General features: G+C 39.5%; 1 protein-coding gene across 3 annotated transcripts in view; it reads right to left on the reverse strand.

Annotated features, from left to right (window-relative positions):
• Positions 1-24,459, reverse strand: part of ARHGAP6 (Rho GTPase activating protein 6) — a 159,987-nt gene that overhangs the window by 47,121 nt on the left and 88,407 nt on the right. For all 3 annotated transcript variants that reach the window (XM_066313859.1, XM_066313861.1, XM_066313860.1), the window contains exon 2: positions 12,962-13,121. In XM_066313859.1, the coding sequence (XP_066169956.1) occupies positions 12,962-13,121 (160 nt within the window). The remainder of the gene's footprint in view (positions 1-12,961; positions 13,122-24,459) is intronic.

The raw sequence follows: 24,459 nt of genomic DNA on the forward strand, positions 1-24,459 counted from the left end.
CTCTGGCCTGTGCAATACTGCAAGTAATTGAGAGTGCCAACCAGAAAACACTGCTAAATTCTGTTGACAGAGCACAATAATGGTGAGACTGCACTTCATTCACTGACAGTTGCACAGTGTTTGTGGTTGCAGCCACTTCTTTGGGTCACTATACAAAGCAAATTTACTTCTGAATATGCACTTGGGGCTGCTCTGCTGAAGAAGAGAGTGCTGGTTTTACTTAGCCATTTCTGTGACTATAACTGTCCATCTTGAAATATTTATTTTTAAAAACTTGTTGAAATGCTCTGTCCCCATGCAGTAACTTTCAAAGCTGCAACACAGATGGAAGATAAAAAAATTCAACCAGAGAAACAGGATTTTGGCACATTAAGCAATATGAAAAGGAGAAAGCTGAGCGTTCAGGTATTTCTTATCCCTCTCACCCTCTCCCTCAGCCATACACACACAAGACCTCCATCAGTGGTGTAGATTACTGTATTTATTCAGAAACTATGGACTATTGTCCCATTTTTCTTATGGCCTAAGTGTTCCACACTTTATTTCACTTTGACTTAAATCAGCATTTCTTTGTGCTTGTCAGCTGGCAGCTGATGGAAGAAAAGCCATAATCATTCAAGAATATCCCACAGCTGCAGTCATGACCTTCCAGGTGACATCTGGCTCATGGATGCTCACCTCAGCCCACAGCACCAGGTTCAGGCTGCTCACCAAAGGCACCACACACACACACAATGAAGGCAGCTTTCCTCTTACATGCTGCTTCCTCTGATGCAGCAAACAAGCTTCAGCATTCCCCTCTGAATAGTTCCCAAAGAACATGCTTATGGCAGAGGAAACAACATGCAAAGGGCAGAGCTGAAGTCAAAGCCAGTTTGTCAGGAGAAAGGACATCTCTCCTGTTGGGCAGTGCAGAGGGACGGGTCTGGAGCTCTGCAGGTCTCTGGGCAGAGGCACCACCTGAGCAAACCCTTCTCAGGGCAACAGTGAGAAATCAGGAGAGCCGTGGGGAAACAATGAGTGCACAGGCAACAACGTTCTCAGCAACACACAGTGCATACAATACAACTACTTGGGAAAACCCACAACCATCAGACAAAAGTGTGCTTTTAATTCACCTCTTCCACATCCCAGCAGACTCTTCAGTAACCTGGTTAGTGCATCTTCATCAGACCTAGCCTTCAGACCCTCTGGACTAAGGCAATGCTAATTGTTAAAATGAAACACAGACAAATTAAAAAGTCCAGCCATGCAGGTTTAAGTGGTTCAGCTGCTGCAAGTTTAAAAGCTGCACTATACACAGTTTCTTTACTGCTGAACAGCAAGAATTTGATCATACTGGTAGACAAATGAAATTATTTATCTAGGAAGTATTCGTAAGTTTCTGGGGACCTCATATAAGAAGGCAAAACTGATGGAAATCTCACCTACTTCTAAAGAAAGTTGCATCCCTACAGGGACTACAGTTTTATTAATCAAATAACAGTTCACAATAATCTCATGTAGTTCTGATACAAATTAAAAAAAAAAAAACAAAAAAACCCAAAAACACACACACACAAAAAAAAAAAACCCAAAAAAAAACCCGACCAAATAAACCAACCTTACATAATTTGCTTTCCAGGTACTAATAGAAATTTTTATACACATCTGTTGATACTGCATAGCTATTCTGAAGGCAAAGGTGATACATCAATTTACACTAGCTGAGAGTATTACTAGTAGGCTGCCTTGTCTTTTAAGAAAACAAATCTGAAAAGTGTAGTTCCAAACTAGACTCAAATCTAGAAAAATGCACTATTTCTATTGAAACCTACTTGCAAGGTCTATTTCTATCAGAAAGAGCCATGACCCAAACTGCTGAACAAAAAATGCTGTTGGAAAATACAGACTATAACTGCAGTGAGATAGGTATTAACTCCTCTTCACAGAAAAACCTCCAACAAACAAACAAACAAACAAGAACAAAAACCCAAGACAAGCACCACCACCAACAAAACAACTTACTTTGATCACTGCTCTAAATCAGATGGCAAATGCTACTCAACTCCTGTGGCTAGAAGAATCATAAGAAAACATGTCAATTCCAATCCATTTGCCTATGTGTTCCCTCGTGCATTTAAGGACTTAACTAGTCCCCAAGTATATATGTTTTAAAGAAATAACTCCTTTTGTATTTTCAAATATGTTCTTCCCTGATTCTCCGTCATGAAGAGACTTCCATTAACTGGTGGACAAATGCAGGTGAAGGGTATTCTACGGGTGAGAACCAAACCTAATTGATGGAGAATATGCGATTTGAGCTCTGGAGCGGGATCAGGGCTCCTGAAGCCACAGGGTGATATCAGAGCCCACCCAGGCCAGGAAAAGAGCTGGCAGGGAGCAGCTTCCCAGGCCTGCCCAGGCCACTGCACTCCTGCTGTGCAGGAAGCAGCAGGTCTTAGAGATGAACACAGCACAGCTGCATCAAAAGAAACACTTCAGCAAGTACAAAGTGGATGCCTGCCTTGTTTGTGCAAGCTGCGTATAAATATCCTTAAAATAACAGAATTTTTAATAGTTGCCGAATTTTTTGAGCCACTGCAACAAAACCAAGAATAAAGTTTCCTGTCTTTCCTTTTTTTTTTTTTTTTTTAAGGTATTCTTCAATTTTTTTTTTGCATTTGTACTATTGACTAGAAATAACTCTGTTAGAGAAGTCAGGAAAAAACCCTCTTCAGCTATTTTGCCATTACTGTAATGAAAACATATATAGCTTTTTTGCTTTTTTTTCTTTTTAACTAATAATGCATTTAAGACGGTTACATTACACGAGCTCTGGGGAACAAGATATGGAGTGAGTTTTAGAATCCAAACACTTAATTGTTTAGGAGCTGATTTTTAAATCATTAGCTGGACATAAGGAAAAAACTCATTTTGACATAAAAATAAACAGCTGCTCAAGTACTTTTCTATGCCAGAATGAGGAAAATTCTGCAGCTGCCATACATAGAAGGGGTGATGAAAGTAACTCAAAAAACCCATGCAAAGTTACCTGGCAGGTTTTAGAGAATTATGAAGGAAAGGTCAAATGCCCTTGTATGTAGCTGTTAGTGGAGAGCAGCAAAAAGCGGGCAAATTCCTAGAAAGGGATAACAGATGCACAATGCCAGGTCTGACTTCTCTGTGCATAAACAAATTCAGATTTTCAATTCAAACAGAGCTCTGCCCGCTTCAGCACCTACATTAGCACAGGATTTCCTGTGTCATAAGAAATACCAAGTCATAGTAATCTAAGAAAATAATATTAAAACCCCAACTCCCACTCCCCAACAAAACCCTTTAAAAAAAGCGAGAGCGTGGTCCTGGTCTTTTGATGGAACACATGCCTTGTGCTAACAATGGAAGTAAAATGTGTTTAGGCATAGGGAAATTAGAAGGAACCGCTCCTTCTGGGCTTCAGGGAGTATTTGCTACATTGACACTGATGACAGGATTCATGAAACAGTAATGGCAAGTAGCAGGTGCAAGACAAAATATAGACACTACTTTTTCACATCATAGCAGTATCCACAGTGTGACAGGAGTTTCCCTAATCGCCAAAGATAGGAAAGCTCCTGACTTAAATAGCCTGTGATACATCAGGGACCTTGCTGCTGCCCTTCTCTCTAAGTGGAAGACACTCAGAAACCACGATGATAGGCAGGGGTTTGAAAGCTTTGAGAAAGGCTGAACAACACTCCCTCTTGGAGTGTTTTCATAACTCAGAAAAACTGTCAACTTTAAATCAGGTCTAAAAAAAAAAAAAAACCCTCAAAATTATCTACACTAATAAATGAAACAACTACAGCGAATGAAAGTATTTCAGCTGTACTGAAAAAAATTCATAACATCAAATGAAAACCAAACAGGAGATTTAATGCTACAGTTCGAGATAAAAAAATACAAGAGCTCTAAAACTGCTTTCAGTTCACAGGGGAAGCAGAGCTGGGATGGGGGGCAGGGGAAGAAACTGACTGTCTCCTGGCTTCAACTACTTAAATAAAAAGCCATTTATTAACGTGCAGGGGAGAGAGTACTTTGGTGCTACTGCTAGTCAGAATTACTCGATTTGATAAGGAGAGTTACCTCCAATCCGTACACTGCAGGGGCAGAACAGATACAACCCACCAGCATGTAGCTGGCCTTGATTTATTGTTATCAATAAACGCACTTGCACACCTGTACTGGCAAGTGAAATAGAAACCAAGTTTCTTTACATCTCAGTCAGATCTTTCCTCCCACATAGCTCCACATTGAGCACGAGTTCAGCTCTTCAAAGAGGAAATTCCTCTAAGCCCCTGGAATTTAGGAGACCAGCCAGTATCACAGAGATGGTTCAGGGCACCCAGGTCTCTCTCCACTCTCTCCTGAGCACTGCTTTGTTGCTATGACTCCTTTGTCTAAGTCTGTCCTTGGACTCTCACCTTAAAGATGAAGCCACACAAGAAAATAAAACAGCTTTCATAACTTACTCTCTCTTTGGGACTAATTAAACTAGTCCACAGTAATCCTGCTCAGAGCTGTGATGAAGAAATGAAATGAGAGAGGAGCTCTGGGTGTGTGGAAGTGAAATCATGGTGCCGTAGGTCTCTCGCTGGACAGTTTGGCGGCTCAAATAACTGAGCTGTTATCCCTCTGAAAAATGACCAACGGATCTTACTTCTAACAATGTCTCTTTGTAGTAATTACCTGTCCTTTGTATCATCAATCGTAACAGAAACAGGTGTTGAAAATATAAACCATACAGAAAAAAGACACGAAGAGCTCTGCAGAGAACACTTGCATTGACTTCCTGCACAGAAATAGAGTCACATGGACATCTGTCTAATCTATTCTTAAAAACCTTCAGCAGGAGATTACGTCTCCATTAAATCTCAAGGCTGCCTTTTCAGTATAAAAGTCTAATACAAAGATATATATAGTACCACAGCTTCGACAAAATATATCTATCTGGAGTCACTTTATCTTTCCTAATCAGTATCTAGAGACATTATGTTTCCAGCACCAGCCACATCTCCACGTAAATCATGCCTGTGGAAAAACTAGAGGAAATTTTTCTACCTAAGGCAAGAAAAAAATCATCAGGAATACTTCCCTCCATTCCATCAGGAATGCACTTCTAAAAGGAGGAACACACACAAGATAATAGAAATAAGTCTGATTTTCAGCTGACATTTTTGAAGAATTACACCAGAAGAATACATGTTGTACTGGTGTTCCATGTTGGCAAAGCTCTGCCAAAGGCAAGCCGAGCATGAAAACTAGTAGGCTGCAATCTCAGTATTCTTAATAAAGGTTAAAAAACTTTTTCCTTGGCATATATTTTATTGATATTTATTCTTTGGCTTTCAGCCACAATAAAGCACAAATTCCTAAGTCACTGTAGAATCACTGGACATATATGTTGATTATTGGCAAGTACAGAGCCTAGATGGGCATTCAGAATCAAAGGCTAGGTACTACTACATGAAATGTTACAGACAGATCTGGCAAAACACAACCAAGAGTGTCTCTGCTATGTGAATGTTCTCTCAAAGATTTAGAAAAAAAAACCCCAATAAATACACCTAATTTTGCAAAGCTGTTTTAGAGCCTCTGTATGTGTATTCTGCTTCCCAACACTGATTCCCTCTACCACATGTCTCAACTTTTAAATATGGCCAATGGTCACAATCAATGTTTTAAAACAAAAGCTCAGATTCTCATGACTGACACCAATACAGAAAAAATACCACATATGTTTATTTGTACTTCAAGTCAATAGCTATTTCAAGTGTACTCCTAAAGAAACTACATTAGATAGGATTTTTTTTGTCTCAGAAGTAATTTTTAAATTATATGGGACATAACATCAAATATATATTGTACATGTAACATCAAATACATGTCGCAGCAGTCTCTGGATCTGACTTTTCAAGAGCAGTACCCTAAATCTACAATAGACAGTCTCTAAATAAACAGCTGCCCTAGTAATGAAAAACTCAGTCATTATTCCATCTTCTCTAACTTTTCATGATATTTGCATATGGAAATGTGGATTGCAGTATTTTCTTATTTATCTTAGGAATTTAAGCAAGATTTCTTTCCTTCACTGTGAAAGGAACTGAAAGACCCCTGCCTGTCAGTGCTCCTGCCCAATGAGCTCCACAGCTAAGTATTCCTTCAATGCCCATCCTTGTCCTCATCCCTTTCCTTTCTCCACAAAATACACCCACACAACTGGTAGGTTCTCTGAAGTTACACGAATCTTTATTTTAAATGTGCTAAGGTATAAACTCATTTTGTCATGTTTACATTATCAGTGTCATTGATGTAAACAGACATGTAAAACCTGCTATGTGATACAAGAAAATCTCGGAAATCAATTTGCTGAGCACAGCATAGTCTTTTATAGAAAAAATGCCTTGCAGCAAAAATTATAAAAAGGAACATGTCTCTAAAAACTTTCTTAAGTTTTGAAGATAATAAATTATTTCCCCTGTTGCAATGTTAGAAAAATTATATTCTTGCAAGCTTGATGTATTTTCATTTTGTTCTTTTCTCAACAGTGGCAAAAAAAAGTGAATTTGAAAGAAAAAATCCCAACAAAAAATTCTGCAAATTTACTTACTGGGAGAAAAAAAAATGATAAAGTTTTTTTTCTTGTTTTCTTATCTCTCTGCCTGGAAAAACTCCTGTCACCTTCACTTTGATAAATGCCTGTGTAGCACACTTGAAGGTTGTGTCTCACAACCTCTACCCCGCAGCAGCTGGGACTTCTAGCTTAAAACATTAATTCAATTTTATTTCGTCTTTTATTTTTTCCCCAGACTGAGAGATAATTGATTTTGTTTTCTTAGGATGAAAAAAAGAATCCTTAGAAAAATACATTTTTCCATGAAATATTTGAATTGGATGGCACAGGTGGGAAGTTTCAGTCTGAAAATCAGCAAGTTAAACAGTTTTTATCTCTGACCAGTCTGATACAGCATATCCAAGATTTACTAATGTAGCATAAAGGAGGAGAATTTATCTCTGCCTAACTTGTCTTAAATATAATCTTCATGAACTCTACTACATGGAAAGAGTCCATGGACTCACAAGCCCATGCCAGAGACAGTATTTATATGAGAAGAATCAGCAGAGGTTGGCATTAAGAGGGGTGGAAATAAGCCTCCTCACTTAGAAGATGCACTGACGCCAGTTCAAAAGCACCCGGTCCCTAAGCCTGTAACTCCACCATGAACATGCTACAGTTTACTCAGATGTTTTCCACTGCCACAACAGCTATAAAGTATATAACATGGTCAGTGATTAAAAACAATAAGCAGTTTGGAGCTCTCACAAAAACGCAAGCCCAGATAAAAATCGTAGTTGCTCTCAGTGTTAAGGAAAATGAATAATGAAATACAATGGTGAGTAATATAAGCAAAAATCAAGAAAGAAGTACATCCTGCCAAAATAAACAAGAAGCAGAGAATTGTGTAACTCTTAATTCCCATTTCTATTCAGAGCTTAACTGGAATGTACTGGGGGCAAAGTACCCAAATGAATGGTAAAAATTCAGAAAGCCTAGCCATGTTTTCTTTCATTTCAGAGACAGGGTTGTCTCAGCTCACAGTCTGTAATCACAGCCCTTTTTCTTCAAACTCACCCTAATAAAACAAGTTGCACAGGAGACCAGTGCTCACTTCATGTGAGCAGATGCATGGTGTCACATGTCACAAAGCTTGCATGCAAAAACATACACCAGCACAGAATCAAAGAAACATCAAGGTTTGAAGAGACATTAGAGATCATCAGCCCAACTATCAACCCAGCACCGGCATAATCACCACTAAACCACATGTAACCCCAAATGCTCTCCTCATTTATTCTCTCCACAAATCCTCCAGCCCCACTCCAAAGCTGTGAAGACAACATCCTGTTGGGAACTGGCAAGAATACAAGTAGTCATTCTCTCTTCTTGAATAAAGAGAAGACCCAAATGTGCCCCCTGAGTCCCAAATCCTATTCAAGTCCTTCACCAATAGGTTCCCATCATACCTTTAAAACCCAGGCAGGTGCTCTAGGAGTTGAATTAGGGTTGAAGCCCTAACTCCCCATTTGCCTACTCATAATGCCCTAGTAGTTCCTATCACTGTTTCCAAACACAGGCTCAGGGAAGCAGGACAGGACTGTGAAGAGAGTCAGTATCAACATAAGGTATTTAGGAAACTGATCCAACCAAGCCTCATGCAACAACCTCTCAGCCCAAGAGATACCTGGAGCCAATGAACAGAAGAAAATGAGCTCCCTGTGCTGCTCTGATCCCAGTTTTACTCTGCAGAAGCCACCTAACTTGAGTTAGTGTTTGCTTCTGAAAACCTTCTGTAAAAGCTTCATTTTTTTCACTACTTGTAGTAAAGACATACACAGAATCCTAATGTCACCAGAAAGTAAGCACACCTGAAGTGAGTTTCATCACCATTTTTTCCTCCTATTTTAAAGAGAAGACTGACTTCCTTGAAATGAGAAAAACCACACTATATTGTAAACATGAACTGCAAAGAAGCATCACCAGAATGGTACTGTTGTGACATCAGGATGTCAGGAAATTAAAAAATCTTCCACAGAGTAATTGCGTTGGTAAAGAAACTGTGTAATGCTTTGCCTGGAAATTACATTAACCGACACAAGATAAGTGATTCTTGCTAGTTTCTGGTGGCAAAGGCGGGAGTGACATGGGAGCAAAAAAAAAAAAAAAAAAAAAAAAAAGTTGATTACAGAATTTGAAAGATAAAAGGCAGAAAAGCAAGACAACAAGAAAGAAATGTGGAATATCTCATCATATTTGTAAAAATAGTACCTCTTGATCAACTTGAATTCATTCTAATTACCTACTTCAGTGTAATTGTAGCATATTTTAAATGGCATCCTGGTTAAAGAAGTTCCTGTGGGAGGTGATCCCTTCTCTGTGACGACAGGAAGATGATTTTACTAGGAGATGTGAGTAATGTTCTTCATTAATGGTAATGGCTACAATACAGTGAAGGAGAGGGATTACATTCTATGCATTCCTACACAAGTGTGGGAATAGATGAACCTAGAAGAGGAAAACTGCACTGGATGTGACAAAGGGATCTTCTGAGCATGGGAGGACTGAAGCATTATGAAGAAGCAGCCAGTAACAGCATGTCCAAGGTTGTAAAGATAAGGCAGAGGCATCTGCACTCTGGTTTAACCTCCACGCAAGCACGTTTGGCACAAACACTTGTTAGCCAAGAACAATTAATTTTTACCTTTCACCATACCTATGCCAATAAATGTAATTATTCAAATGTCTGCAGGAAGCAAATGCCCAGCAGGCACATGCATGTTCTAAATGTAATTCTCTAGCAAGTTTTGAAGAGCAGCCAAAACCACAAAGAAGTCCAGCTCTATACACAACTTTCTATATTTTCTAATACATAAATAGTTCCACTTGCCTCTACTTAGGAATATTTTCATATGGCGTTCCCTGAAGTAGAAGAGAGTTGTAGAGTACCTCTTTCATTTTTCTGATCTCTCCAGACCTACAGTGGTCGTCTAGCTCTCTCAGAGAGTACTAGTTCTACATCTCACTATTGTGGGTTTGGGTTTTTTAAACAGAAAATGTTTAACAGTCTGTTTTTAACTTGATAGCTGCGATGGAATTTTATTTTATTTGCATTCTCGCATGCCTGAAGTGCCCAAGCCAGTTTCACATGGCTAAAACTTGAAATTCCCAGTTTACATATGATGTTCAACTGTGATGATTAACTGGATAGCTGCCTGTAAACTCTTGTCATAAATTTTCATTCCACACATTTAATAATGATAGGAACATGAGGTGGGCTTCAGAGTGCCTCTGCAAAGGGCCTAAACCATTCTGTAATAATTTCAGAATATGGTAGAGAATTATTCTCCTACCAAAGTACCAGCACAAATGTAGCATCATGGATTGGTAGTGATTATTATATATACCCTCTTCAAAGTATTATTTATTTCTGTTGTCAAAACTGGTGCCAAGCTTTGAAACAGGACGAACAGATAAATACTAAATATACCTTAAATCTAGCTATTACTTTCACTTTTTAAATAGATGGTATTATATTAAAATTCAATTGTACTGGCTATTCCTTCATCATACATATATTAAAACATAGAATTTTTCATTATCTGGTCATTCAAAGCAAGAATCCAGATATGAAATTATTTGCCTCTTATTAATAATCTAACTTCTACATCCAAACTGGAGAGCAGAACTGAGAAGTCAATTTATTTCTCATTCAAACTGAGCCAAGATTTACATGAACTGATGGGGCCAGCAGTAGAGCTAGAACAGTGGCCTGGAGTTCCTCACTTTTTGAAATGCCTTTTAATTTTAAATATTCAACCAAAAAATTGTATTTTTATTTAGTTTCTATGCTTACAATTACATTTTTCTGACTCAAAATATCTAAAACTAGTCCCATGTTTTATATTTACCCATGTATATATATATATATACACACACATATATACGCACATATATATATCTGTATATATATATTTACCCATGTACATATATGCTGTGAAAATAAAAATAGTTCTTGTTTGTGATTCAAACCTGAAAGATTCCCCAAATAGTTGGCCTTTCATGGCAGTCCCAGCAGGAAACAGCAACCGGAACACAAAAGCAGTACTCACTCTTCAAAGCTCAGGTTCTGAACACAGCTCAGTGTCCAGATGGAGACTGGGGACACATGGTGTTCCTCAGGGTCCATACTGGCACCACCACTGTGTGATATCTCCATCAATGACATGGACAGTGATATTGATAAGTCCTCAGAAAATCTACCCACGACAGCCAACTGAGTGGTGTGGTTGGCACACCTGAGGGATGGGTCGCATCCAGAGGGACCTGGACAAGCCTGAGAACCAGGCCCATACAAACCTCATGAGGACCTGCACCTGGACAGCTCCTGGCATCCATAAAGGCTGGAGATGGGCCGATTCAGAGCAGCCCTGCCGAGAAGGCATTGGGGGTGCCTGTGGGTGAGAGGCTGGACATGAGCCAGCAATGTGCACTTGCAGCCAGAAACATGTCCTCGGCTGCATCCAAAGCAGTGTGGGCAGCAGGGTGATGGAGGGGATTCTGCCCCTCTGCTCTGCTCTAGTGAGACCCCACCTGGAGTGCTGCATACAGTTTTGGGGTCCTCAGCACAGGAAGGACATGGACCTGCTGGAGCAGGTCTAGAGGAGGGCCACAAAAATCATCAGAGGGCTGAAGCACCTCTCCTACAAAGACAGACGGACAGAGTTGGAGTTGTTCAGTTCAGAGAAAGAGACTCTGGAGAAATCTTAGCATAGCCTTTTAGTAATGAAGGGGGGATTAAAAGAAAGATTAGGACAGATTGTTTAGTGGGGCCTGTTGCAACAGGGAAAGGGGTAATGGTTTTAGAACAACAGAGGGTATATTTAGAGTAGGTGTAAAAAAGATATTCTATAGTGAAGGTGATGAGACACTGGAACAGGTTGCCCAGATAGGTGGTAGATGCCCGATCCCTGAAAACATTCAAGGCCAGCCAGGATGGATGGGATTCTGAGCAGTCTCATCTAGTCGAAGATGTCCCTGCTTATGGCAGGGGCTTGGACCAGATGACCTTTAAGGTCCCTTCCAAACGAGGCTATTCTATGGATGTGTACACTCGACTGTCTTGGATGGTATTACCATACATGCTTATGGTAGGGCGTCCATGTGTGTATCTTCACCTCCTCAGGAACAGCCATTGGCAGTTCAGACTGTCAGAAATTACTGCAATGCCCTTAGAGTTCCAGTTCCTCCTATGAATATCCTATAAAATTGTTTTCCTGTTGATCGAAATTTTTTTTGAGGGACCAGGGGAGCTGGTGAGGTTTGAAGAAGTTGATTAAATCCATCTCACTACAAATTGATGCCTTGCTAAATATGTGAAGTTGGACTTAGTTGGTTTTGGCAGGAGTTTTCTACACATCCTAAAAAGCTGATGAATACAAAAGCCTGTCTCTTTCACATTTGTTCTCTTTTGTGTCATTATTTTCATAGGCTGGACAATTTTATTTTCTACTTAACACAGACTCATTTAAAAATTGCTCCTGTGGCATCACTGTGTACATGGTACCACACAGCACCTCTGGTCAGAGTCCAAGGTGAGAATTCAGTGATCCCTTGTTATTCCTTATGTAAGTATATAACTGCAAAGAAACAACAGGAAAGCCAGATTTGCAGATGATTGCACAACAGCTATCTCTGCTATGCTTGATCCACAGCCTACAGGAAACAACAGAAACTTTCTCATCAGTGAGGTTTAGATCTCTTACACAGTAACCTAAGAACATGTCTACCATATACACTTATCCTACATCAGGATTCTGATAGCTTAGCTTCTCCTTTTCATTTAATCTCTTGTTTCCCAGGAGTTCAATGTTTTAGTCTGAAAATTAACTTGTTTTCTAGGAAATAAGCAACACTGTCTTTAGAAGAACTTGGGTAGGACTCATTACTTCACATAAACGTTTTCACTATCTGAACTAGTGACAGCTGGCTTCCTTCACAGAAAATGTTATAGAGAGTGAAAAAAAACCACTTCTGTGGTAAGATCTACTTGACCTACATAGACATTCAATTCTGGATATCAGGAAATGTAAGAAAAGCACTTTTCTCTCAACTGAGTATCAAGATATCCTGGCATGAATGGGTCTGATTTAGATTATCTACCCTGTAGACATCTGCCCTTGATCAGATGATCCCACCCCCAGGTGGTCAAAATTGGACACAGCAGACAAACAACTTTACTCAACGTTTTTACATAATGACTGTGGTTAAGCAAAACTGAAATAGAAGACAGTATCTGCGGAATAAAAAAATCCAGTGTTTACTGCTGTGATATGAAATCAGTGGTTTAACAATCTAAACAGAGACAGCTTATCAAGCCTTTACCTTTGGGGATAGTAATCTGACAGCCCAGGTCACAGTCCTGCTGCAACTGATAAAAAGCCACTTCCTGCAGCCGAGCACGCTCCAGCTCCGAGAGGCTTTGAACGGGAACTGACTTCAGCCGAACGCTGCGCCCTGACATGCTGTTCCAAGTGAAATCACCCTACAGGAAATCAAATGGGAAAATATGAAGCATCATATGGTATGCACGGTTTAATAAACAAACTGTCTCTTTTACTGCTAGAAAAAACAACATAGGTACTTCTCACCAAATGGCCATTTTCTTGGACATCTCTAACCTTTCAAATATCGTTATTTTTCTTAGAGGAGCATTCCTTAGCAGGGATATGTACATGCAAAACAAGAAGTCAATTCTGTCTGAAGCCATTTAATCAAGTATTGTTGCAAAAACATTAGTATTCCAGTAACAAAAAGCACAAAGCAGGGAAGAGGAGAGAAAAAAAAAGGCCCTTGTCTGCTTTTCCCAGTTTGCTTTCTCTGTACAGAGATTGTCACTTAATTCTTTTCCCACATCATTGGTCAGAGCAGCAGACATCCACGGACAACATGCACCTTATCTCTCACATCTTGCTAATCTGACTCCAGCATAGTGCATTGGCAAAGCCCCTTTTCCAACACATCTCGTCTCTTCCTTATGATGAGGCTGTGTTTAGAATACGATCGACTAAAGGACGAGATATTCCATGTTTTTGAAGAGCTGCAATAACAACCTATTTGTTAATATTTAGAGAGGAAAACAGCATGAGATACGCTGCATCTCTGTAAGGTACCAATTATGCTCAGAAAGCAAACCAAAAGCTTTAGCTGTTGTATATCCCACCTGTGAGAACCTATACAAAAAACTGTTCTCCTAGTATTCAGCTTGGCCAGAGAAGTAATCATCACTCAAAGAGAAGAGAGTACAAAGACAAGCTTAAAGCCTGACAATTAACTTAAAGCAAGACTTTCAGAATTCATCAAAGCATCATCAAAGAGCACAGATTAGTACAGGGAGCGAAAGAAGAATTTGTTTTTCATTCTAACCATGTTAAAAAATAAACATCAATCTTGTCAGTAAGTATAACCTAATGCAGCTGCTAATAAGGAAAAAAACTCTCAGGCACATCAGCTGGGCTGTAAGAAACCCGCCAACCTGCCTGTTATCATAGCATGGCAGCTTTACAATTAATAAACTTCACTCTCATTTTCAGTTTAAATTTCAACATCTGTACCTTCACTGCATACTATTTTTTTTCACTGTACACTTACGATTCATCTGTTGCACACATCCACCTGCAGTCAAAGGATAGCCACTGACTTCAAAAATTATTGGCTAAAGCTCCTTAATATAAATATCAGTAAAAATTGACTTTACTGAGCAGTTATGCATCTTGTTGTATGTAAACATCTTTAAGCACATTTCCATATATTTTGCCTGTATATGTGCATGTATATTTATATACACACATACAATCTGTACATACATTTGTATTTAAACTATATACACACACCTATGACTGTGAGTGTATTCACACAGAGGTATGAGACAAAAACCATTAACAAATGTGCAGCACCATTTAGCAATATGGATTAAAGGAATTACACAATTAACACCCTTTCTTGTGATTCATGAAATATGTTTGAGTTCAGCAAGGAATTTTATTTTTTTTTTCTGCCAGTGTAGTTTTTGTAAGTCATTAGGCAATCATAATAGATCAAGACATTACCTCAATGTCAACAACTGGACCTCTATATACTTAATGCATTACTGCAATCAATGTCTCTATAGTATTTATATGCACATGGGCCACATATGCAAAACTTCTGTGTTACCCCAGTATTTGACTACTGCAATTTGTTACTTCATTTTTTTGCCTCTTCACCTCTTCTTGTGCCTCACTGTTGACTAACCAGATTTAGTAATCTTGAACTAAAGGTTTGCACACTGTCAAGCTGTGTAGCTTAACTCAAGCAAAACCAAACCAGTCACATAAACTTTATTTGCAAAACTGCAAGTAAACATTTACATTTTTTACAAAGTTGTTGTCATTTAGAGATAAAAGTGATCGAGAACAGCATCCACGACCAGACAATGTATACAACAAAACTAATTGCTTTCCAACCTTGATAATGCAAAAGAAACTTTACAAGCACAGAAGTATGCCATTCAGTCCTTGTGAGCATATAATATATAAAGCATTCTACAGTCAAAATGGTACAGACAAAGAAATAAGAAAACAAAGATTTTTATGGTGGAGTTTAGAGATATTTTATCTTAGTTATTTCTCTATTACGAGCATTTTCATAAACAAAAATATCACTGGTATGTCTACCATAAAAATTTTAAATCCTAACTCTTAATATTAAAACAGGAATGGGAAGCAAAAATTACACCCCTTAAAAAATGTTAAGGTAACAGAATACATGTCCTGTTTCCTGCAGACCACAAAAACCAAGGGCAGCATGCAACTTAGGAATTATCACAAATTAGGCAAAGTTCCTTAACTGAATTCTGCATGAACACATGAACACCTCTTTTTCAGACAGATCTTCCCTTGGCAACTTTTAACTCTGGAGGTAACCCCTCATCCTCAGCCACTCTGAGGCGTCTCTGTACCTGGAAGCAGTGAGCTGCTGCACTGCAAAGCCCAGCTCCAGCACCAGCCCTGCTAAAGCAGGTGACCTCGGAGACGGGGTTTGCAAGCTGTGGTCCAGCCCTGCACTGAGGTTCTGCTTTGGGGTCTCCATCAAACCTCTGCACAGAGCTGGTCTGCTTTACATGCTCAGAGCACCCAACTCAGCACTACCCAGGCATGGAATATCCTTACACCCGCGCAAATGGCAGGATCACAATCCCTGGAAGTATTTAAAAGATGTGCAGAGGTGGCTCTTAGGGATATGGTTTAGTGGTGGACTTGGCAGTGCTGGGTATTGGACTTCATGTTCTTAATCTTTCCCACCTAAGTGATGCTATGGTTTTTTTGTTATTCTTGTAGGAATTCAAGGATTTGAAACCAACACAAAGCTAAAAGCACCAAACAAGACTATGAGGCCTATTGCTTTCAACCAGCAACAGGTTTTTATTCTGCCAGTTTGCAAGGCCCCCATATGCTCCTGGTGCTCACTGTCTAGCTAAAACAGTCGTCTGCAACATCTCATCTTGCAATGCCACAACAGGTTGCTGAGATTAAAGAGTGTGCAATCACTCTGCCCAATTGCTGTGCACTAAAGAAGACATTCATTTTCAACACTTGATGGGTTTGATAAAATCTCTGCTAGGTCACATTAACATAGGCTTTTATTATGCTAATGGAACACATGACTAATAAACTAACATATTTTTGGAAAATCATGTGGTAGGTAGCGCAAATGAAATTTCCTAATCTCCTAATCTTTAAAGGCTCAAGAAACATTTCCTTGAAAAATTCTGTTTCGTTTTGCAAATACATATCACTGTCTTCTATGAGTCAAAACACAGTATTTGAGAATTTAATCTATTCAAATACTCCTGTGCTTTACAAAACACAAGGTAAAGGCTTCATCTTCCTCCCAAAGCACTGCACAGTTATACAAACAGCCTGTAAATTAGTGGAAAATCATCCGGGCTTGGAAGAGGTCCAGAAGAGTCAAGCTCTCTTGAAGAATTGGCGCTGGTGTAATTACATATGCCTAAAGCTATTCTGCACTCTGTGGGGCAACCAAAGGAGGAAAGGGCAGCACAGACATGAAGAATATTTTCTGTTTCTCTCTCCATATGAGAGGCAACACTTCACTGGCCCAATTCAACATCAGCCTGACCTAGCTGGAAGCTTAAAAGGAGCAGAAGATCCTTAAGTAACAAGTCAGAATGACATGGTGTTGTTTTTAAATTCAAGCTTGTATGTGTTCAGACAGAGTACACAGGTTGCTCTCTATTATTTAGATTACAGGACTGTAGGTCTGAATATGCTCTGCAATTGACTCCATCACCAAGAAGAAAAAAAAAGGCAACACATAAACAGAGGAGTGTAAATAGAAATACTGTTCTGGGTTAAAGTGATCAGCCTGACACTTTAAACTGCTAACTGCACAGCTGCTTTCATCAAAGAATTTTATGAAATCATAAACTGGACTAAAAGCCCTCTCTGGTTTCTTCCACCAACCAGTCATGTATTTTTCCTCTCAAGTCTGCAACTTCAGCTGCATTTTCTCTCTGGCACTCCAATTAACATCTAACATCTTTCCTCCACTCAACCGAGCAGTTCACTTACCAAGTAACTACCTAAGATACCAGAGCAGGGTGACTCAGCAAAGAAGGTGACTGGAAAATTGCACCTTTTCCTCTGAAGAAACTGAATGTGTCCATTTCCCCCGTACTTCTTGCCCACAGCCATAAGCACATTTTTAATAAGATGCAGACTGCAGCTTTTCTGATATTCTTTCAAGCATTTTTCTAATAGATTGGATGTTTGGTAGCTCCAAAATAAACATTAAGTGGTACATCCTGACTTAAGTAACACTCTGCACTTAAATTACTCTTAAGCATGTCTAAGCTATTCTTGTGTGCCTGACCTCTTTCCCTCAAGCCTCCAACAGAAAATCTTGCAGATGCCTTTTAGAAAAGCCTCGTTCTTCTGTCTTTCATGCAATACAGAAACCAGCTGGCAACTGCATGGAATGCTGAATGTAGATGCAAGTCTATAGGCAGTGATCAACCGTGATTTCTGTGGAGTTTCAAGCCTTAGCGAGTTATGTGGATAGTGCACAGGTTGGGAAATAAGAATCCTCACACATCACAGTTTTATAAAAAAGAACTTAATGCAAGATAAATAATGCAATTTTTATCTTATGCCTTATTGCTATTGTTAATGACTTTGGTCTGTACTCATTTAGGTAAACACCATTATCAGATTAGTTGTCGGCTCTTCATTAGTCTTTTGCTCAAATCCATTTGAAACCACTAAGATCAAAACCAATTATGTCTTTTTTTTTTCTATCCTAGCAACTTTTAGCTATGTGCTTGTATTTAGATGGGTGCCCACTAAAGAACTCTTCGGGTATTCAAAAGAACTTGGTGGTTTTACTCAAAAAGATTATATTGCAAATAACATGGCAAATACAGTTTTAGAGTGTCCTAATTCTGATTTTTTAATTATTTTTTTAAACTTCATGAAACCATGTATCACTGCCACTTAACAACCTTTTGCTTCCGCGTGTCATTTATTTCAACTCTCTCTGCAATTATTTCCAGACTCCTCAGGCATAAACGCTCACAATTTGGCTGTTGGTACAGGCAATCCCTCTCTTCTTCATTTCCCTGGTGTTGCTGTTAGTAAGAACCAAAATCAGTTGTGAAGTCAGTCACTTCAGTACAGCTACATACTCTGTCCTACTGAATCAACCTACAGAATACTCTTACTGGACAGGATGAAAATGAAGCAGATGGGGAAAAACTAATTTAAGCAGCCTTTTAAGTATCACATGCAGTTAAGGACTGCGTGTAAACTCCTTTGCTAGTGCCATCCTAGATAACCACCTGCAAATTAATGAAGGGTTAGAAAGCAGTAGATGGTACAAGTGTGCTCTAGGCTGACTCTCTCTGCCACCCTCATTTCAGATGCTCTTCCACAGCCAGCTCAGTGCATTCCAGGCAGCACACTGATTTCCAGCAGGCATTACAAACTACTGCAACCTCGGATGCTCTAGGATCACACAGCAGCTCCTAAGGGTCTGCTACTACTGCAAAAGAATTCTTCCAGATGAATGAAATGCCACCTCAACACTACAAAAAGAGGCACAAGATTCGCTGTGTGACATGAAAGCATTCAGAGGAAGATATCTTAACATGGATGTACAAAGCACGGGGCCCCAACAATTAATCTTCATTAAGAAAGACTGACTTCACTAAAGTTGTTATCTAGGGTGACATCCTGTTCCCCTTGACGTCAGGGGCAAAATTATTAATATAATGTCTCTACTAGGAAGAGAGTACGTACAGTCCAGATGATTCTGTTAGTTTGAAGCCTTGCACTAAAGTTGCCTTATCTCATGCTATATTGTATTTAAGTGTAGTTTTGTCAGAAAGATCACATTTAACAAAACACTGGTTGAGATATCAAGACTACTTAATGGCAATGAATATAACCACTGCATTACCAAAGACAGACACTTCCTCACATCCTGTCTCATTCTCAAGGCTCGAAATCCATGTACTCAGGATGAATACTCCAAGGCAACCCCTGTGGGAACACTGGAAAGCTGATATTCCACTCAGGGGAGACAGAATTCACACCCACAACAGAAATACTTCATTAGCAAGAAGGCATGAGCCCATGCCCAGGTAAAGATACATATTTCAGACAATTACAGTGGTGATTTCCATTTGTCAGAGTAAAAACTAACTTTAGTCTAAGGATAAACAGAGAGCAGAACAAGGAGCATACTTTCACAGAACTATTAAAACTGTTAAAATAAAGGGGAAAATATTTCCGGACCAACCTTTCCAAGTTTTCTAAATGCCACAGGATATTATTTCATGTTTGCAGTATTTAAAAAGCATTCTCTTACAAAAACCTGACGTTTTATGGAGATGTATTTAATTCCTTTTCTGACATTAATAAACCTGAATGATGTACAAAGGTATTGCCCAGCAAAATATTCATCCCTAACATATGGACTCTGTACTGAACTTTTTCTACAGATCCACAAAACCAACCTCCAGAAGTTAGAAAACTCCCCTAAAATACATCAAAATATATGGTCAGATTTTTTTTTATTTCTTACTTTAGCAGATGCCAATATTTCTTAAGGGATTTATCAGGAAGAACTGCAGTTAAATTAGAAGGCACCAAATACATTTTTGGAGGTGTCAAAAGAGATACAGAGCACCTTCAGAAGCTCAGATCCAACTTCAGAATTACAGGTGAAATTTTGTTGGTGTTCACATAAACAGATTTTTGAGTGTTTTCACATGAGAGAATTAAGCCATATTGCAATATTCTGAATTTTGCTAGAGGTTAAGGGTACAAGCAGTGCTGTCACAACTATGACTGCACGAAGTAACAAGCTGAAAAACTAGCAATTAAACCATGTGAGAGCACAGTAAAGAGCTACAGAAATTTTATCAATTTCAACATAAAAGATCTGGGCTAGCCTGGCTTCATTAAAAGGAATATTATTTTCCCTTCTCTTGGTTCATTTACTGTACCATTCGAGAGACTGGCGCTATGTTTTTTCAAATGTTAAAACTTGCTCCTGCTTCACTGGGAATAACATGAACTCTGCAAGCTAATGGCAGCTGAACCAAAATCTAGTACAATAGCTGCACAAGTATTTTTAGTGGAAAAGCTGCCTTAAAGAGACCCCACTCCAGTTCCTATGACCAACACAAATGTGCTCCCAACAGGGAACAACTCCTCGGGTGGTTCAGCTGCCTGTGGAAGTGAATGAAGAACCACAGCCCACGATACATTGAAGACTGGCACGTACTCTTTGAGTTTTCCTGTGCCACAGGTTATGGAAAAGGGGACTCTGTTCTGAGGACATCTCTTGCTCAATACTGCAGGTTACAGTAATTCATTCATTCATTCCCTGAGTGCCATCTATTCAAACTATGTCCTTACAGAATGTACAGCTTCCAAGGAGATTCTGGTTATTGAAACAGTGCCCTTTCTCCTAAGCCTAATGAGATTAATGTCAAGCAAACAAAATAGTAAGGCTGAAACTATATATGAACTGAATTTAAACAATCTGAATGAAAAAATTATATAATTATATGCTCTATCTGGATATATAATCCTGAAGTAGTACAAAATATCCTGGTGAAATCATGAGGATCTCTGCTTGCACAGCACACAAGTTAACCATTTCTGCATCCAATTAGAAGTATCAGTGTGACTACAGCCAATGCTTTGAACAGTTAGGAGTGGCATCTATTTGTATTATGTTCCATATAAAAGAAAAAATCACAACATTTTAGAAGGAAGGAAATTACCTACTATTTAAAAGAGAGAATGCATGTGAAAGAGTACACATTGTAATTTCCAAGCCTGCAAAAATTTTATCTGCTTAAGTATTGTACACAAAGCTAAAAATACGTATTTGAGTACTTTAGTTTACTTCCTGGATTTTGAGCTTTTAAGACTCACACAGATTACATGTTCTGACAAGGATACTGTCAGAATCTCATAATGAAGTTAAAATCAAATAATTCTGTAACTCCAAGAACTAAGATCTGACTAACAGTAGAGTCTTTAGTTCAATACAAAACCCTATTCTTATTGTTTCAAGTGGTCATACCAGTCTTTTCTATGAACTTGTACAACTGACAGAAATAAAAATGAGGTCTGTTGCACACAGGAAAACAGTCATCTGACTATCTACATACCAGATCTGTCTGGAAAACAATTCTAGGGTGTTATTTTCTTCTTTGGTGGGGAGAGTGAGGCTGATTTACTTCATAGGTACAAAATATAAGACATCTCTAAATATTTACATTTGGAGAATAAAGTGACAGCTCTCAGTTACTCAGCTAAAACACAAAGGACTTGGGAAGATGTCTGCATTACCTGACCTGGAGCAAGAGTTTGAACCAGGCTTTCACACAATCACAGAATCATTTAGGTTAGAAAATACCTCTGAGATCATCATGTCCAGCCTTTTACTGGACACCGCCATGTAAACTAAACCACAAGCACTGTGTGCCTCGCCATCATTTCTTCACCAACTCCAGGGACAGTGACTCCACCACCTCCCTGTGCAGCACATTTCAGTGCTTAACAACCCTTTCAGTGAAGAAATTACTCAGAATGTCCATCCAACCCAAACCTGCCAAGGTGCAACTTGAGGGTATGTCCTCTCTGATTGCTGGCTGCAGAGAGCAGTAAGATCCCCCTTGACCTTCATCTTTCTCTAGGCTAAAGAACACCGCCTCTGTCAGCCACTCCTCAGAGGACCTGTGCTCCAGCCCTTCCTCAGCTCCACTGCTCTCCTCTGGACACACTCCAGCATCTCAGAGTCTTTCCTGTGGTGAAGGATCCAGAACTGGACAGAGAACTCGGGGTGTGACCTCACCAGTGCCCAGGACAGCTGAAGCATCACTTCCCTTGACCTATGCCCACACTATTTCTAGAACAGGCCAGGACACCATTGCTGTTCTGGGTGCCCTGAGCACTGCTGGCTCATGTTCAGCCACTGTCAACCCTCAGGTGCTTCTCCACTGAGCCACTTCCCAGCCACTCTTCCCAATCTTCCTCCAGGGTGGAGAGATGCATCGGGTTGTTGTGGCCAAAGTGCAGGACCCAGCACTTGGTCTTACTGGAACTTATGCTGCTGGGCTTGGCCCATAGGGTTATAGGCCCCATCCCAGACAACTGACCTATTCAGGAGGCCATTGTCTACTCAAATATCTCCCCCCTACTACGCTGAACCTCAGCAGAGATTGCCAGCCCCCTCCAGAGCCATCTGTTAAACCATTACATGAATGGCTACTCTCAGAGCTGATCTGGATGCCTCTAACAGTGATCACCCATCAACTCTGTATCATGACCATGTGTGCTTCATCATGCATGTTATCTTTTTCATAAACTGGCTGAGATTAAGGCTGAATAAAGGTTGTAGGAGCCATTTTCTTATTTAAGGAAGTTTTCATTGAGTCATGAGTTTATATCACCAGACAGCAGCGCTGCAGTGTAAATGACACAAGAGTTCTAGAAGGCAAGGACAAGCACATTTCAAGCATGCAACAAGGAAGCAATAGCTTTTAGAGAACAGGAGTTTTCTGTTCTCTTCTGTTCTTCTTCTGCTACATAATCACTCTACACTTTGGTTTTATCACTCTCACACTATGTTCATGTGTGCAAACATTACCCTGTGCTGCACACAGATGTCATGCAGCCTGGGACAAGTCTGTACCACTGAGTAAGTTATAGAGCTCTGCCAACCTACTCCAGTTTATTGGGACTGCTTTTCTTGCTTTGTTTGTTGGGGTTTTCATAAGATCTAGGATATCAAATTCCACCCACACCAGCAGCTGTTTTGCTGATTCTGCCTCTTTCCTGAAGACCCCGCAAAGAAAATTCTCTATGGAAAAGTTCAGAAAATACATGAAGTCTAATAACAAGGGAAAATATTGTGAATACAAAGAGGTGGCTTTGCACTCCTTAGTATTAGGAACACTTTTCATCCATGCAATTACTTTTCCTCCTCTTTCTATGCAATGAAGCACAATGTGACCCTTTTTGCAAAACACAGCACAGTACATTACATTAGCTTAATGCAAAGCAGTATTTCGGCATTTCTTACAAAAAATTACTGTCTGCACACATGACTGCTGATATGCTGTTAAGTTCAATACCAAACAGAGTTTAAATATTTTTTAGGAAACCACTTCAACTATACTAGAACTATACAAATAGTTTTGAATAGATATATAGCTATAGATCAGACTGATGGATCTTTGTATGTACCTGGAAAGATCACTAAAGGACACCTTGAAGTTGACCACTGTCTATTCACATGAAGGCTTGTTAAAAATGTGACTTCTAAAGTAAGAAATGTAAAATGGATCCACACAAATAAAAACACTGTGCTGCAATATCAATTTTCAGGAAAAGGGTGTATTTTCTAAACTGCCCCTCCAACCTGAAGGATCCCGAGTCTAAACTGTGTCCACCAGATATTCTGCCACTTCTTTCTTTGTCTTTAAACAGCACATTTACTTGGACAGAAAAGGGGAAAAACAGTCATAAAGTTTTTCACTGTTATGAAAAACAGAAACAATTGCTAGAGTTACAAGCTCCTCACAGACTGAGCCAGATGATGAACAGCTCTGGGTCTCTACTTTCTTGTATGCAGTTAACTGGAATTTAAAAATGCAACAGTAACACAGCCGTGGCCATAAAACCTGATGCTTACAGAAACTGTTATTTGCCACAATGAACCTATGCAGCGGCAGCTGTCATGCCATCAGCTTCCAAACCCCCTTCATCCTCAGCATTTTTTGCTCACAACTGCCTGGGTTACATGCCCTTCGTGCACAGACCATACCACAAACAATAAACATGTCACCACAGACTCCAAAGCAAACCACCTGACAAAGCCACTCAAATACAAATTAGTCTAATTACACACTTTGGTTTCCAAACGTTAATGTCACTTCTCATTCCATAGTTTCATTACTCTTACTCTTTATGAAAGCAGGCACGGTCATGAAACTGATCTGAAAACAAATAGTATTTGAGGGCTCTCAGTTTGCTGATGGATTTCCAGAGCCTAGTAAGTGCTTGGTAGTGCCAGCTTTTTCCCCTATTGAATTAAAGATGTTCAGTTCTCTTTAAACACATCTAAAGCCCAAAAACATTAAACCTGATGTCACCACGAACACCACATTTAGACTATGTTCTCCATCACACTTACCTCTATCCTATGACACACAAGATTATTCGGTTTCCTTACCCATTAACTGAGCTCTCTTTTGTCTTCACTGTTCTTTAGTATTTGATCAAACCAGGCTTGAATTAAGG

Source organism: Sylvia atricapilla, chromosome 2 (assembly GCF_009819655.1).
Source record: "Sylvia atricapilla isolate bSylAtr1 chromosome 2, bSylAtr1.pri, whole genome shotgun sequence".
NCBI lineage: Eukaryota > Metazoa > Chordata > Aves > Passeriformes > Sylviidae > Sylvia > Sylvia atricapilla.